The sequence below is a fragment of the Emydura macquarii genome, unplaced genomic scaffold (genome assembly GCF_026122565.2).
Source record: "Emydura macquarii macquarii isolate MOO-44397 ecotype Brisbane River unplaced genomic scaffold, CSIRO-AGI_Emac_v2 contig_2636, whole genome shotgun sequence".
Lineage (NCBI taxonomy): Eukaryota > Metazoa > Chordata > Testudines > Chelidae > Emydura > Emydura macquarii.
In genome coordinates, this window is record NW_027132773.1 from 5,438,861 (window position 1) to 5,456,353 (window position 17,493).

Genomic DNA, 17,493 nt, shown 5'->3' on the forward strand with positions numbered 1-17,493 from the left:
ATTCCACTGTAAGTAACTCATAAGCAGTACGTTGGAGGCAGATTCGGAGTTCACAGATGAGCTGTCAGCAGCTCCACTCTGCCAAAGCTGGTGTCATCCCCTGCCTGCTGAACAATGGTGTAGTGGGATGTAAAGATGTGCACTGACTATTATGTAGCAGCTTTGCATACGTCCTGAATAGGCACTTGCACCAGGAATGCTGCAAAAGAGGCCTGCACCCTAGTTGAGTGGGCTCTGACGCTTCCTGGAAGAAGAACCTTCGCCTGCTCATAGCAAAACCTAATGCAAGATGTCATCTAAGAGGAGCTCCGTTGGGAAGAGACAGGTAAGCCCTTAATCTTGTCGGCCAACGCCACGAACAGCTGCATGGATTTACAGAACGGTTTCGTCCTCTCGATGTAGAATGCCAGGGCTCTTCGCATGTCCAGAGTGTGCCACCTCCGTTCCTCCTCTGAAGCATGTGGCTTCAGGAAGAATATAGGCAGGAAAATGTCCTGATTGGAATGGAACTGTGATACGACCTTGGGCAAAAAGGCCAGGTGGGGCCTCAACTGGACCTTGTCCTTACCTAAGAGCCGCCCTACACGGTTTTTTAATAAGTATCCTAATCTCAAATACCCTCCTAGCTGAGGTGATAGCAACTAGAAAGGCTACCGTCCACAACAGCAGCAAAAGGGGGCAGGTAGCCAAAGACTCAAATGGTGCCCCCGTGAGCCTGGAGAGGATTAAGTTCAGGTCCCAGGGGAGTAACAGATCCCTAATCTGGGGGTAAAGCCTCTCTATACCTTTCAGGAACCTAGCTGCCATGGTGTGAGAGAAAACTGACCTTCTTTGAATCACAGGATGGAAGGCTGACATAGCAGCTAGATGTACTTTCAGCGATGTAGTGGCTAGGCCTTGATGTTTAAAGTGCAGCAGGTAGTCCAACACTATCTGGATTGATGCTTGGTAAGGCGTGACTGCCTGGCTGTAGCCCAGCATGTGAACCTTTTCCACTTGGCTAAATATGAAGCCCTGGTGGAAGGTTTCCTGTTGACCATTAGTATTGCTTGCACCTGAGACAAGTGAGCCCATTCCAGGGATTCCAGGTCTGGGTGCAGAAATCATCCCCAGTCCTGGGAAAGTAGATTGCGCCAACGTGGCAGCTCTGGGAGGGAGAGGGATGAGATGGACAGCTCGAGGAGCATCGTGAACCAGTGTTGCCTGGGCCACGCAGGTGCTATAAGGATGATATTCGCCTTGTCTCTTGATTTTTAACACGACCCTGTGAATCAACAGAATCAGAGGGAAGGCATACAGAAGCCTCCCTGACCACGGAAGTAGGAAGGCATCTGACAGCACTCCCTTGTCGAGCCCGCAAACAGAGCAAAACTGACAGCACTTCTTGTTGACCTTGGAAGCGAAGAGACTCACTTGGGGAAACCCCCACCTCCGGAAAATCATATCGGCTACCAACGGGTGGAGAGACCACTAGTGGCAAGGTAAGAAGGCCCTGCTGAGTCGGTCTGCTGCGGCGTTCTTGATACCGGGGCACTTGGCACCGAGAACGAGCAGGATGGCTCCAAGGCTGGTGTTAAGGCAGTCTCCATCAGTAAAGCTTTCACATGGATTTCCTGCTCCTTCTGAGTTCTTGATCTGAATGCCTTATAGATCCGGTACTTGTCCTTCCTGTGCGATTCCCCCAGACACTTCAGGTAACTGTCGTGGGGGTCGCTAAGTGGAAAGGGCTTAGCGCAAGACTTACAGTGCTTAAAGTCTGGAGATCAGGCAGAGGTCCCTAAGGGGACTAAACCTTAACTATTTACAACTATTTATAGCAAACACACTAACTATTCAATTAACGACTACTTAAGAACACAACACTTAATGCTAAGAGGCATTTGCGGTAGAGATCAGTTGGGGGAGGGGGGAGACAAATATTCATATGCCTTGGCCGGAACATATTTCTTCTTGGCCCTTTTGGATATTGGTGGCAGGGGGGATGGGGTCTATCATAGGGCTTTGACAACCTTTAGCACCCCTTTGTGCACCGGTAATGCAACTTTAGCTGGTGCCACGGCCGCCAGGATGTCAAAAAAGCTGTCTGTAGGGTCTGTGAGCTCCTCAGTCTCCAAGACCAAGGTGGACGCAATCCTTTTAAGTAGTTCTTCGTGGGCCTGAAAATCATCTAGCAGAACTGGGGGAGCCGGGCTGGCAATTGTCTCATCCAGGGAAGAGGAAAACAATGACGATAGTAACATCAGGGGAGGGAGTGGTGGCTCCTCTTCTAGGGGAGCTCTCTCTATCTCCAGGTTCTGTGGTTCGGTGCCAATATCAGAGCCCGAATCTGGATCCCGCATCAGGGCGGTTGATGCCACGGATTGGTTTTTTGGACATGGCTACAGTTGCCTGGAGTGAGTAGGGTCCTGGTGCCATTGTGATCCCCATGGATTCCAGTACGACTACCGGACAGGCCATTGCCCTTGAGGCTAGACTCCCGCTGCCAAACAAGCACCAAAAGGTGGTAACGCCTGCTGAGCTGCTTTGTTAAGGCTGATGACAGGGCTCGCCCTCCAACTCCGAGGAGAACAGTTCTTCCATTGGGGACCATGTTGGAGCTGATGGTGGTGTCTCCTATCAGCTGCAGTGCAGAGCTGGGGAGTGGTGCCTGGGAGATAGTGATCAGTAAGAGGATTCCCCCGAGTAGTGATGCATAGGAGGGGAGTGGTGCCAGGACAGCAGAGTACGACAAGGTGTCAGGCTACACAGTGCCAGGGGTCCAGTGACTGGCACCATGGTACCGGTGACCAGTGCTGTGTGGGTGATGACCATTACCGTGGAGACAGAGACTGGCAATACATAGCTGATGAGCCTCTCCTCCAGATCAGAGACTGGGAGCGCGGTGCCGGGAACCAGGGCCGAGTTGGCGGAGACCTTTGTCGTCGTGCCAGAGACCTTGGCTGAGGTGTTGTGGACCGGTGCTGATATTTGGGGGAATGGTGCTGGTCGACTGATCACTGTGGCAGCCCCATGGCAAGTTTACCCCTGCAAACGGGTACCCTTACCAACTCAGGTGCTGAGGGTAGGGCCAATGGAGTGGGATGCACTGGGAGGGCCATCAAGTCCCCGGCTGTTTGAAAGGGCTCTGACATCGAAGGCACTATTAGGAGGGGGCCCTTTCCCTTCCCAGGAGTTAGGGGGGCTCCGCTCCCTCAAAGAGCTTGCAGTCCTGGGAAGAGATGGTGGCTCTAACTGCTCCAGAGCAGGCAACTGGTCTGACATGGATCCTTTGCCCAACCCTGCCTTCCTATCCTTCTTTGGCACGGGGGAACAGCCTCAATTCCACTGTTTCTTTTGCTGCTTCTTCAACACTGGCGAAGGCGAACGGTGTGGAGAAGGGCTCAGTGCTGGTGGGGTGCTCTGCACCGATGCCGAAGTACTCAGCATACAGTCAGAGCGGGAAGGTTCTGAAGCCAGTCTGAGTGCCGCCTCCATTAACATTGCTTTCAGGCAAATATCCCTGTCTTTCTTAGTCCGTGGTCTGAAGCCCTTGCAAAACTTGCACTTATTTCTCAGATGTGTATTTCATCTTAACACTTTAAGCAACTGTTGTGGGGGGGTCATTAAGCGGGAAAGGCTTATGATAAACAGAACACGGTTTGATGCTCAGGGACTGGGGCATGCCCCGACCCTGGGCGAATGTCTCTAACGGGACCACTGTCTCTAACTTACTAACTAACTATTAACAACAATCTATAAAAACCACCACTAGGCACTTCGATTGCAAGAAAGAAAGCTGTTCTAACAACCATCACAGGAGGAAAGAAGGAACTGAAGGGGTGCAGGGCCAGCGGTGCCTCATGTACTGCCATATGAGTGCCACTAAGGCAAAAAAAATCTCTGAAAGCCATGCACGAGGGCGTGCATACACCTAGCATGGAATCAACATAAGCAAGTACTCGAAGAAGAATTTAATCTTGTTGATTTCAGGCCAATTCTCCAATTTGTCACAGTCATTTTGAATTCTAATCCTGTCCTCCAAAGTGCTTGCAACCCCTCCCAGCTTTGTCTCATCTGCAAATTTTATAGGCACTTCATTTCATTATTCAAGTCACTAATGAAAATATTGACTAGTACTGGATCCGGGACAGATCTCTCCGGGACCCCACTAGATACATTCTCCCTGTTTGACAGTGAACCATTGCTAACTACTCTGAGTACGGTATGTACCCATCTAATAGTAATTTAATCGAGACCACATTTCCCATTTTTGCTTATGAGAATGCTATGTGGGGTAGTGTCAAAAGACTTACTAAAATCAAGACACGTCAACTTCATTCACCCTATTCACTAGGCCAGTAACCCCGCTCAAAGATGAAAGTTAGGTTGGGTTAGCATGAATTGGTCTTGACAAAGCCATGTTGGCCATTACTTTTCACCCTATTATTCTCTAGGTGCTTACAAATTCATTGTTCCAGTATTTTTCCAGGTATTAAAGTTAGATTGATTCATCTATAATCCCCCAGGTCCTCTTTGTTCCCTTTTCTGAAGATAGGTACTATTTTTGCCCCTCTCCAGTCCTCTGGTCCTCCATGAGTTCTCAAAGATAATCTTAATGGTTCCAAGACTGCTTCAGCTACTTCCTTAATTACCCTAAGTGTGAATTTCATCAGGCCCTGCCAACTTGAATACATCTAACTTATCTAAGTATACTTGAACCTGTTATTTCCCAATTTCAGCTTGCAATCCTTCCCCCTTGTTAACATAAGCATCCAATCACCATTAATCTTTTTAATAAAGAATGAAGTAAAATAGGCATTAAACATCTCAGCCTTCTTGAAGTAATCTTTTCCAACTAAGTAGTGTACTTACGCTTCCCTTTCTCTTGCTCCTGATATATTTATAGAACTGCTTCTTATTGCTTTTTATGTTCCTTGCTAAGTGGAACTCATTTTGTGTCTTAGCCTTTCTGATTTTGTCCCTACATGCTTGTACTATTCTTTTGTAATCAGCAGTTTGTCCATGTTTCCACTTTTTATGAGATTCCTTTTTGATTTTCAGGTCATTAGAGAGCACCTGAGATAGGAAGAATAGTAAGAGACCAAAATAGCTCTCTCTCCTTCTTGATGTTGTGTTTTTAATACTGTCTCTTTGAGAAACTGCCAGTTCTCCCAAACACCTTTTTTCCCCGTAAGATTTTCTTCCCAGTCTATTTTTTTAAAGTTCATTGTGCTTATTCTGCTGCTCTCACTCCCTCCTTTCCTTAGAATCATTAATTAATTGATTAATTCCTTCATTTTCTGAAACAAAAAATTGTCCCCAACACATTCCAAGAACTTACTGGAGATTATGTGTTTTGCCATATTACTTTTTCAACAGATATCTTTGTAGTTAGAGTTTCACATTACTACCAGGTCTTGTGCTTTGGATTTTGTTATTTGTTCCCTCTATGCCAGTGGTTCTCAAACTTATTTGATCATGCCCCCCTTCTTTGTGTCCGTAGTCATTTATGTCCATTCCCCCCGCACGCGCATGCATGCATGCACGCACGCACCACTGCCCAGCTCTGAAGGCAGAGTGGTGGCTGCTAGCCAGGCACCCAGCTCTGAAGGCAGCACTGCCACCAGCAGCAGCACAGAAGTAAGGGTGGCAATACAATACCACGCCACCCTTACTTTTCTGCTGCTGCTGGCTGTGGCACTCCCTTTAGAGCTGGGCGCCTGGTCAGCCACTGCTGCTTTCCTACAGCTTCTCACGCCCCCCACTCCCCCAATACATTCTGTGCCTTCCAGTTTGAGAATCTCTGCTGTATGCCACTATTCCAGTCATGAAATTTATCCCACCAAACCTCAGTGATGCCAAGTCAGTCATAATTTAGCTTATGTACTAAGACTTCCAGTTCTTCCTGTTTATTCCCCATACTCCTACCTATCTATATAGATGCTCATTCATTTCAGGTAAATGTTATACACTTGGTGAATACCCTGGAGCAGGAAGGGATTGGACTGTTGAACTGTACCATCTGCTCAGAGGCTATGAACGTCAACGTGTGCCTGAAGTGACATTCCTGTCAAATTCCAGGAGTGGGGATGACTCAGCACACTGCATATTGGGCTGTTAGGTGTGCCTTCTCAAGGGAAACTAAGCTTCTGACTTTGGTATCATATTAAGAGATGAAGAATGTGTATAAAGAAGATTTCTTAAACCCCTTCTTGGAGTCAGCCTGTAAGCCTGAAGGGGAAATGGGGTAATTTTAAGGTAGCCTTATACCTAAAAATTATCCAAAAATACACTATGTACTTTAGCAAGAACTATTTACAAGAATTATGGCTAAACACAAGAGTTTAAGAATCTGACAAACACAACAGAGTGTCCCTCATACTCTGCAGCAGCACAGAAGAAACTGAGGTGGTTGGAGAAGGGGTGGCATATTCCTTTATACAAAGTAAGTCACCTCATATCAGGGCCCCACAAGAGCATTCCATGCATCCCCAGTGGACACTGAATGTTTGCCACCAGAGGGTGATTCCCACAAGTGGGAATGCACAGAGACCTTTAAAGAAAAGATACTGTTCGTACAGCTTGTGTTAAAGTTTAGTATTTGCCTGTTCGAGTTCTCAAAATTATATTAACGTGTAGACCATACTATTGTGGGTGACCAATAACATTCTGTCACTATATTCAAATTACTATCAAAGACTCAAATTTGTATCTATTGCTAGGATATTTTAAAAAATAAATACTGCTGTAGTGTCTAACTGGTATTTTTAATTTTACTCAGCAGTTCACTGTAAAACTGATCAGACTGATTTTGGAGGTATGTGATGACATCATAGCATAATAGTATTTTGTAAGGGTATATACCACTGGGAAATGTGAAATGGGTGTCTCAAATCTGCCAAGTCATGTTTCAGATCCTATGCCAGATATTTTGAAGAATTTACAAATATCTGCCTTTTTTCTTGCTTTAATTTACAAGTTGCTTTTATAAGTCGATAAACATGTGAAGAAAAGTTTATAAATCTCTTGGGACAGAACTCAACTGTCAGCACTACTTTTTATTCAGGCAACGAGTCCTTCTACAACCAAGATATACCATGAGAAAAATGGCAAGGGCTCAAGCAGTTTCACTTTCCATCTGTCTTCAGAAAGTTAAAACCATCTTCATGGAAGAATTCATATTAAACAAAGCAACCTATCACATGTTCATTTAATAGAAACTAAATTTAAACTTCTGTAAAACAAAATTGGGCAGCAAAAAAACCCAGAAAAAGATATGAAAATGTGACCAACAATTTTCTAAAGAAAACTTGCGGCTTTTGTTAGTTGTTGCATAATTTAAAATATATCCAATATGGGCACATTCCAGAAGAAATTAAATATATTGTTAGGGTTCTCCATTGTATGGGGATGGAAACCCTGTAAGAACATTATAAATCAACATTCTAACAATCACATAAGAAATCATTTGAGATGTGACCTATTCCATATCCATTTAGGATCTAATTATAAAAGGAATGGCATAATATTATAATATGATTGACAGTAACATAGCAAATCTTAAAACTGTATAGACAACTGTTAGGCCAAAGTCCATAAACTGGGATGATGTACTGATATGACTGAAATCGTAACAGAAGTGAAACATAGCATACTAGAAGAATATGAAATCAAGTAGAAATGCCTGAAAATCAAGTTTCCACAGACAACATTCACATTCTCAAAATACTGAAGTTAACTGGAGAGGAATATAATTTTCTTATATAACAATAGAACTCGGAATTTCAGACAGTGGAAGACTGAAATGATATCATTTAAAAAACAGAAATCAATAACAAGAAGAGACACAAAATAAATAAAAAGATTTATACAAAAAGGATAGGGGCTAGAGGGAAGACAACTGTGGTGATTATTGTATTATTGTCCTGCTGTAAGTTTATTGCAGAATTGTTTTGTCAGCAGCACTGCAAACCCATGGGAAGTTTAATTTCTGACTTCCTCTTCCACACTAAAGCAAACAGTTGGTTGGGCTAGACAGAGCTAGGAGACATGATAGCAAAAATATGCTACACATTTTCTAAGAAAAGCCACTCCCCACTCTGAAATGCTAAAAATGGCTTATTATGGATCCATATTTTTGTGTCAGTGGCTTCCCTATCAAGTTTACAAATAAGATTATTTATTTGAATGCCACTCTTTCATGCTCCAGCTGGAGCAGAAGTTGTACTTTTTTTTCCTGAATTGTGTGCAACGACAGCAATAAGTGTTAGGGAGGCCCAACCCTGCTCTCACACCTGTACAACTCCACAGCTTCCAATGAGTTTGCACAAGGGTAAGGAAAGCCAGAATCTGACCTTGTAAAAAAGCACAGATGTTTTTGTTGGTAATACAAGAGCCAAAAAAATAGCTCACTTTATAACTACTGTGCAGGGTCTGCTGTATGGCCATTGCAGCACTAACAGAAAAACTTATTTTTGACACTCAGGTAAACAGGTGAGATGCTAAACACGGAGGAGCTACTCTGTTGAACAGGAAAGTGCTATGTATATATTGTCACTTTTTCAGACCATAACTGCACTTTACATTTAAGTAGATTAGAAAAAATAAATACTTCATTTTGAAATGACAGATGAGTCTCATTAGGAGATACAAGAATAAATGTTAAGTGTAGAATACAAGATACAAGTTACATTTACATAATACAACTATACCTTGGCCTTGCCATACTTTAGATGGTATAACTAAAATTTTGTCACATGCTGCAGATGGCTGTATCCATCTCCAAACCAAGAAGTCAGCACCACCTATTCTTCGTGTCTCTGCGCGAACTCTAGATTCATTTGCAGCAAGGAAGTCAACTGCTCTATTCCAGACCTTCTTCATTTTTTTCCTTCAATTTAGAGCAAGAACAAGAAGAGAAAGTTACTCATCCTGTGCACTAACTGAGATTCTTCAAGATGGTTTTCCCTGTGGATGCGCCAGTTTAGGTGATTGCGCACACCTGCACTTGTAATCAGAGGTTTGTAGTAGTAGTAGTGCCTGGATGGGTCACACTTGCACTGTTCCTGTCTTGCGCCACCTCAGGCAGTCACATAGCACCGTGTGACACCTCCCTGCCCCCCAGTTTCCTCTCTACCACAAATTATCTTGCATGAAAACTCCGAAGTGGAGGAGAGGGGGGAGAATAGTGGAGCACCCAGAGGGACAACTCTCTCAAAGAACCTCAGTTACTGCACAGGGTGAGTAACCTTCTCCTCTTCTTTGAGGAGTATCCCTGTGGTTGCTCCACTTTAAGTGACTGTAGAGCAGTGCCCTTCAGTGGAAGGAAGGGGCTTCGGAGTTGTAGTCATGTGGATGACAAGATGGTAAGTCTGATAGAATATCTGATGATGAATGATGCTGTAGAGCATAATGTCTTGTAAATGTATGGGCTGATGCCCAGAATGCTGCTTTGCAGATGTCCATAATGGGGACATTGTTAAGGAAGGATACTGAAGCAAACAGAGCTCTAGTGGAGTGTGTGCAGGTCCCCGGTGGGGGCTGAAGTTGTTGCTGACACTAGCAAAAGTCAATGCACCTGGAGATCCACTTAGACATTTAGGTATAGATTGGCACCTTCTTTTGAGCATTCTGTGATGGAGAGGAATAATTCTGGTGACTTTAGAAAAGTCTTTGTTCTCTCGATGCAAAAGGCTATCACCTTTGGACATCCAGGATGTGGAGTGCTGCTTCTCATTTATTCCCATGGGGTTTTGGGAAGAACTTTGGGAGATGAATGGGCTGATTCAGATTGAATGAGGAGACAATCTGAGGTAAGAACTTGGGATGTAGTCTTAAGGTAACTATTTTTGAAGAATGTTGTATATGATGAATATGCCATGAGGGCCACTTGTTCCCCCAGCCATCTAGCAGACATAATGGCAATGAGGAAGGCCACCTTCATAGAAAGGTGGAGTAGTGAGCATGTCACTAGTGGTCCAGTAAGGCCCCATAACACTAGATTAAGGTCCGATGATGGAGTAGGGGTTCGTACTTCAGGGTAGATGTTACAAATGCCCTTAAGAAAACATCTGATGATTGGGTGACTGAAAATTGACAACTCATCACCTTATGGTGGAATGTTGTGATAGCTGCGAGATGTACTCTAATCAAGCTCATGGAGAGACCCAATTTCTTAAATGTCAACATACAGTCCAATACCAGAGGTAGAAAAGAAAAGACCATCATAATTTGTTTATTTTAGCACCATGTAATGAATCGCCTCCACCTGTATAGGTATGTATGTTGAGTAGTTGGTCTATCACTATTTAACAGAATGTGCCTTATTTCCTCTGAGCAGGTCATTTTGGCTTCTCAGAGCCATGGAGGTGGAGTCTTGTCAAGTTTTGGTGCTGAATCTGGCCTGCATCTTGTGAGAGGAGATGAGATAGAAGAGGAAGAATGCATGTGGGCATGCAGCCATCTTTAGGAGGTAAGGAAACCACATTTGCTGGGGTCACATGGGGGCTATCAAGATGACTTTGGAATGGTCTGTTCTGACCTTGTGTAATAACCGTGATTGAAGAGGGATCAGAGGAAAGGTGTACAGTAGGGGTGTGCATCCCATTTGATGAGAAAGGCATTGTCCAGGGAACAGGGACCCAATCCTGCTCTGGAGCAGAACTGTGGGCATTTGGTGTTTTGTGTGGTCACACAAAGGAGGTTTACAGTTGGGAACCCGCACTGTGTGAATATATTTCGTAGTACTCGAGGGTCTGTTTTCCACTTGTGGTCCTGGAATAGTTTTCTGGTTACTGCATCTGCAGCAGTGTTTTGGCATCCTGGTAGGGAGCAGGCTGAGATGTTGATGTTGTGACGGATGCACCAAATACAAAGTAGCATGGCTTCTGTGCATAAGGAATGTGAACGTGCCCCCCGTTGTTGGTTTATAAAGAACATGCAACCAGCCAGGTGTCCAAGCCACTACCAATTATTAGAATGGACTACCAATTATTCTGCTTGTCACATTTAGCAAGCCGTTGCAGGAACTTAGCATAACTAAGGCAAGCCGGGAAGGGGTAGACAGCTACCACATAAAGTGAACCCAACTCTACATCCTCTCTGATATGCTGAGGTAAACATAGATAGGAAATGGGGGCACGCATTGCAAACCACCCACAGCTCAAGTAGGTTTATATGTAGGAGGGATTATGATGAGGACCAACAGCCTCGGACAGTGTGAGTGAGCAAGTGTGCCCCCCAACTTAGTAGGGAAGTGTCCATAGAGAGTATCATCATTGGAGGTTTCTGTACAAAGGGGACTCCAGCACAAACATTGTTTGGTCACATCCACCATTGTAGGGAGTCTTTTACTTTGCTTGGCATCATGAGGTGTTTGTGTGGATCGTAGACTGTCCAGAGCCAATAGTCTTGCATATTTGATGACGAACATCATTGCAGATGTGTGGCCCAAGAGTTGCAGGCAAGTCCTGGCTGATGTCTGTGGACTGTGTAATGCTGTGGAAATCAGACTGAGTAAAGTCATGAACCGTTGTCGGGGCAGAAAGGCAGTAGCTTCTGAAGACTTACGGTAGACGCCGATGAACTCATTTCTGCACAGGTATTAAGGTTGATTTTTCTGCATTTATTTGTAGGCCTAGGCGTGTGAAAAGAGAAACTGTGTTTTGAGTAGCTTCTAGTGCCCCTTGTTGAGTCAATGCTTTGAGTAGACAATCGTCCAGATAGGGGAATATTATGATCTCTTATGTGCAGAGGTGAGCAGCCACCAACACGAGGACTTTTGAAAATACTCATTGGGCAGTGGATAATCTAAAGGGCAGTACTTTGTACTGAAAATGGTCTGCTTCTAGAAGATCTGGGAGCTCCTAGAAGGTCTGGTCCTGGAGGTTGAGGGGCAAGAACCAGTCCCCTCTTTCCAGTGCTGGAATTATAGTTGCCAAGGTCACCATCCTGAAGCATTGGATCTTCACAAATTTGTTAAGTTTCCTTAAGTCAAGAATGAGCCTCCATCTTCCAGGTTTTTTGGGGGTGTTGGGATGGTGCTGAATTACTCTAAAGTATTGCAATGGACAAGTTTTGTAGATCTGAAAACTAGAGCATTCTGGGAGCAGGGCCTCTTAGCACTAGACAGTGGAAAATCACTGAGTAGATCAAACTTGCACTTGGCACTGACATGAACCATGAATGTTTATCCAGGACCTTTGCGTATAGCTGTGCTGATGTGGAAAGCCATGGTCAGCCAATGGCTAGTTCACCTAGTGTGTACACGTGGAGGTGGATAATGGTGAATCTGGGACTAATTGACCTGGATCAACTGATCCTTTAGAACAGCACGACGTCAGGTGAATAACTGATGAGAAAGAAAATGTCAGTTGAACTCTGTAGCCCCCTGCCAAATTATGAATTAATTATGATATGCTAGATGATACACTAGCAAAGCATATTTTGCAGACATGTGACTCCTTTAGAAAAAGGGTATAAATACTGGGGAATATCACATGTTGTATGAACACACATGCATATATCTAAAGAGGCTAGTGATACTGTTGGACAAAAGAGGGACTTTGGAACCAGAGGGCTTGGGGTAACCAACATCCTGCTAAAAGGGACCTGAGATCAGAGAACCTCGCAATAGCCAACAGCCTGCTTTGAGGGACTCAGAAAACAGACCAAGTACCTGGAGGGAGAAGAAGAAGAAGAGAAGTAGCCTCTGCCTAGAACTGGTAGCTATACCTGCTTTGTTTGCTAAATCAGGATACTATGTAGGACCAGCATAGTTACTGAGGATTTATGCTTGGGGAATTGAGGTTTATTAAGGAAAGGCATTGTTTAACCTTTGCTGTTTGCCTGTGCTGCCTAGCTTCAAATAAACAGCTTTGCATTGAAAAAACTGAATCTGAGTTTTCAATGGCACAGATACTGTATTTTGTACCCAGCTGTTTGTGTGTGAAATGATCCCAGCTCATCACTGGTGGAAAATACAGGCACTATGCCAAGTGAAGCTTGGAAGCTATTGATGTTACTGATTTTTGAGCTGAAAGCAAATTTAAAGTGTGAAGCCAAAGTTGACTGTGTTTTTGTCATTTGATTTGAGATTACAAAGGGTCGCAGATGGGCAGAAAGGTTGTATAATTTCAATCTTTAAATCAAGGATGGTTTGTAAGAATAAACAAGGGTCATTTACCCTGGAGGTAAAGGGGAATGCCCCAAAACCTCCAGGTCTGACAGACACGTCCCTATTGAAACAAGTATGTGAAAAATTTAGGTCAGACCCATGGCTGTCTGACGCTGTTAACCATATCAGGAAGGTTGTTTGAATGCTTTTTTGTTGAAATATCAAGAGAGTCATAATCCTAAAAAGGAACAGATGATTTGTGTTGCTATGTGGGTTATGTACCAAGCTGTAGATAAGCTTTTGGAAGAGCAAGATATTTTGGAATGTAAGCGGGAGACTTTGGAACAGGAGCTGGAAAAGGTCAAAATGCAAATCTCACTTCATGTTCTCATTCTGTAAACAGTTTTAACCCAAAATTTAACTAATGCCCAGCAGATGAAAGCATTGACACAAACCTGCCAGGGATTAGAGGAGACAGTAAATATTCAGGAGGAAGAGAGAGAAAGATTGAGGCAAGACGCTTTGCAGTATCAGGGAGCAGTTTTGGTTTTGACAGAGCAAGTTAAGAAACCTAGGAGGACTGGAAAAGAGAATCAACAAGAAATTTGCTAATGTAATTAGTAAATTAAAACAAACCTTAATAGCTCGTAAAACCATCTGTAGTGTGGCTTTAGGAGATAATTCATGGGATGATCAAGACTGGGAGAATGCTTTGGAAGAGTGTCAAAGGGAGAAGGATCAAGAGATGTGGAAGCAGAAATATCACATGCAGCATGTTATTCCTAGTGCTCCTCCGTCACCTTATGATGGTGGTAATAAAAAGGAGGAAGGCAGAAAGGTGTGTGTAATGTTGCGATCTGGAAAAACTTATGGAAGTGTGGAAGAGGAACCCACTTATCACACTGATACACCTGAGTTCCACTGTTCACTGGTTAAAAGAGAACGCTATAATGTTAAATTATTTGATGAAAATGCTGTGGTACTGGATGTTGATGGAAAACTGGTATATCAGCTGTTGGAGGAATAATCTGTTCCAGGAGTTCAACAGACAGTAGTGGTGATACAGATGCCTCAGTCTCCATGGCATACACAGGAGGAAATAACCCATCCTCTGACTGAAACTGAAAAGCAAGTACTGGCCACACAGTTGGGACCTTTAACGAAGAAAAACTGTATAGCTTGGCTTTGGTGATATACTATCTGGAAATAACCGGATTTGGGAGACTTAATATTAACATGCATTGGGCCTACAGAAGGATCAACGGTGCTGGCAGAAACTGAAGATGAGCAAAATAAGGATGAGGCTTTGAAAAAGATAGCTCAATTTTTCTTGTCTCCTGCTGAGTTAAGAAAAGTTGTGTTGTTAATGTGTCAGGAGGAGGAAGAAACTGTTATGGCTTATTGTACCAGGTTGACTTTGGCATGTATTCTTGCTAGGTGGGATGATAAGGAGGGGCATGTAAGAGATTTAATGTATGATGGATTGAGATCACCTATTAAAATTTTCATAGGGCCATGGGAAAACATGACTAAGGTGGAGTTACTAAGGGCAGCCTGAGAAGGAGAGCAGATATTAAGTAATACAAGCAGTTCTTTTCAGAAAGCAGTTAGTGAAATCTCTTAAGAGAACAGAGCAGATTATGATGAACCTGATGGTATTAATCTAAATCCAACTTTTGGACATGGTAGGAGACAAAATGTTTCTGGATTTAGAAGAAGAGGAAAAGAAATTGTGGCTGCAGAAGGATCATTAAGGGGACATGTATGGGCTCATCTTTTTTAAGCAGAGGATTAGATACGACACAATTTGATGGTCAACTCACTGAGTAACTGGTGACTGCTTTAAGTGAACAGATGGGAAAGGAACAAATTGAAAAGAACAATCCCAACCAGGTCCACAACTCAGAGCCAGAGCCATTGAAGCAGTACAAATGGTCACAGCACATACTCTGCTCAGCCCTTATGGTACTCCTTACACCATAAAGTCTTTAAACCATGATTTGAGGACTTCAATAACTCAGGGTATGTCTATACTGACGGCAGCAAAGTCGCCACCACCAGATCGATCTTTCCAGATTGAATGAGCGGTCAGTGTAGACCCGCTCAATCGATCAGGAAATCGACTGAGTAAAACCACCCCCTCAAGTAGCGTAGCACTGCGTCGACGGGAACACAGTTCCCATCGGTGCAGTGCAGTGAAGACAGCGCGCAGAAGGGAAGCACAGCAGTCGACAGGAGTTACACAAGCTACTCTGCATAGTTTGCATAACTGTTGTCGACTCCTGCCAAATCTCCAGTGTAGACCAGGGCTCAGTCATAGGTTAGAGGTTTATTACAAGAGTGGATGGGTGAGGTTCTGTGAGGTCAGACTAGATGATCATATTGGTCCCTTCTGACTTTAGAGTCTATTCTGTCACAGGAATTGACACAAAGAGATGCGAACAGCCTTCAAGGCAGTTCCACATCTCAATGAGGATGCCTTGCTTCTAGCAACCCCTGCCCCCGAAATTGGATGTTGGTCACTAAATTACAGCCCGCATGTAACTGGTAGACCATACATGAGTGAGGGGCAGGTGGGGGTAGGAGGAAATATACAATGGTTGCTAGCATTAATTGATACAGGAGCGGAGGCAACTTTCATTAAGTAAGCCCAAAAGAATATGCAGCAAGGAAAAACTATTCCTTTGTTTGGGTTCCATGGAAGTAAAAGGGACTTTATTAGAACATCTGCCATGGGTGATAGGTCAGACTAGATTTTTGATTGATATTGTGGTCTGTGATGAGATGACTGAAGACGCTATACTGGGGGCAGATGTGGCTCAACAGGAAAAGTAGTTGCTTGACTTGGCAGGAGGCTGGCTGTGGAAGAGAGAAGGAAAAAGTGTTGAGGAACAAATTATTTCAGGAGGATTAAGAAAGTGGGCTTATAAGGCTATGGCTGTTGTGGTGCTGCAAAACAACGAGTGGACAAGGGAATTTCCCTTGGTATGGACTAGAAAGAAATCTGAATGTGGAGGCATAGAAGCTGCAGTGGAGATAGAGAAAATTTGTGAAGCCAACCCCTCAATACTCATCTCCAGAGGAAGCCATTCCCCATATAGAAAAGCTGTTAGAGGATTTAATAGCACAAGGAGTAGTAATGGAGTGTCAAAGTCCATACAACTCTGCCATACGGCTGGTATAGAAACCAGACGGCAGATGGTGCCTTACGATTGATTACAGGAAAACTAATTAAGATACAGTCCTTATGGCCCCAATTGTAGCCGATTTCCCAGATGTAATACCCAGAGTAATGGCTACGGCTAAACGGTTTTCTGTAAAGGACATTGCTAACTGTTTTTTGCTAACCCCTTAACTCCTGAAAGTCAGCCTCAATTTGCTTTTACATTGAAAAATAAACAACTGACTTTCAGAACCAGGGTTTCCACAACGCTCCAGCAATAGCCCACACTCACATAATCAAGATGTGGGACCAGCTTCCTGAATCAGACAAACCATGGGTTACATCATATGTGAATGATATTTTGGTTACAGGAACTTCTGAAGAGGAATGCAGACATTGGACTAAATTAGTCATAAGCATAGTGGAAAAAAACAGGCTTTAAATTGTCATGGGATAAAGCAAAATTGATACAAGAGGTTGAATATTTAGGTACCACTTTGGGTCAGGGAGGCCGAACTATCAGTAAACAAAGAGTAGAAATTTTAAGCACCGTTCCTAAACCAGTGGCTGTGCATTCAGTGAGAGGTTTTTTGGGAATTATGGGATTTGTTCAGGATTTCATACCATACTATGCAATAATTTGCAAGCCCCTGTGGTCTCTTATAAAAAAGGGACGACAATAGGATTAGGGGTCCAGAACATGATGAAGCCTTTAAAAAGTTATAAGAAGCAGTTATGACTGCACTAGCATATTCAGATCCAGCTAAAGCTTTTTATTTGATGGTATCACACAGCCTTGGAGCTACAGAAGTGGTGTTACAAGGGACCCTGGGAAAGCAGAGGCCTGTTGCCTATGGAAGCCATAAGCTTACCGCACATGAATCTACATTTTCCCTTTGTGAACTGGAATGCCTAGCGATTGTGTGGGCACTATTAAAATGGGAATAGGATTGGGCAAGCCCCTGTCATAGTCACTACATCACATACTCCAGTGAAACTTCTACTTCGAGGAAAAACATCTGATATCAGAGTAAGTGATCATCAACTGGCTAAATGGCTGTGGTTTTACAAAACCAAAGGGTGTTGGCAGATAAAGTAAAGAATCTACCAATACTCCCCTATATGTTAATAAAGGAAAGAGAGCTGCATGAATGCCCAATACCTGTACAGATATAATATGAATGGCCAGTATAAGAAGCAGGAGATTTATTGCAGGCAGTGCTGGATCACAAATGGG

General features: G+C 43.6%; 1 protein-coding gene across 2 annotated transcripts in view; it reads right to left on the reverse strand.

The window, feature by feature from the left end:
- LEMD3 (LEM domain containing 3) overlaps positions 1-17,493 on the reverse strand; it is a 96,895-nt gene that overhangs the window by 13,915 nt on the left and 65,487 nt on the right. Inside the window, exon 9 of one of the 2 annotated variants that reach the window (XM_067564085.1) lies at positions 8,691-8,869. The exons of the other annotated variant lie outside the window; for it this stretch is intronic. Coding sequence (XP_067420186.1) covers positions 8,691-8,869 — 179 coding nt within the window. The remainder of the gene's footprint in view (positions 1-8,690; positions 8,870-17,493) is intronic. 2 annotated transcript variants of the gene reach the window in all.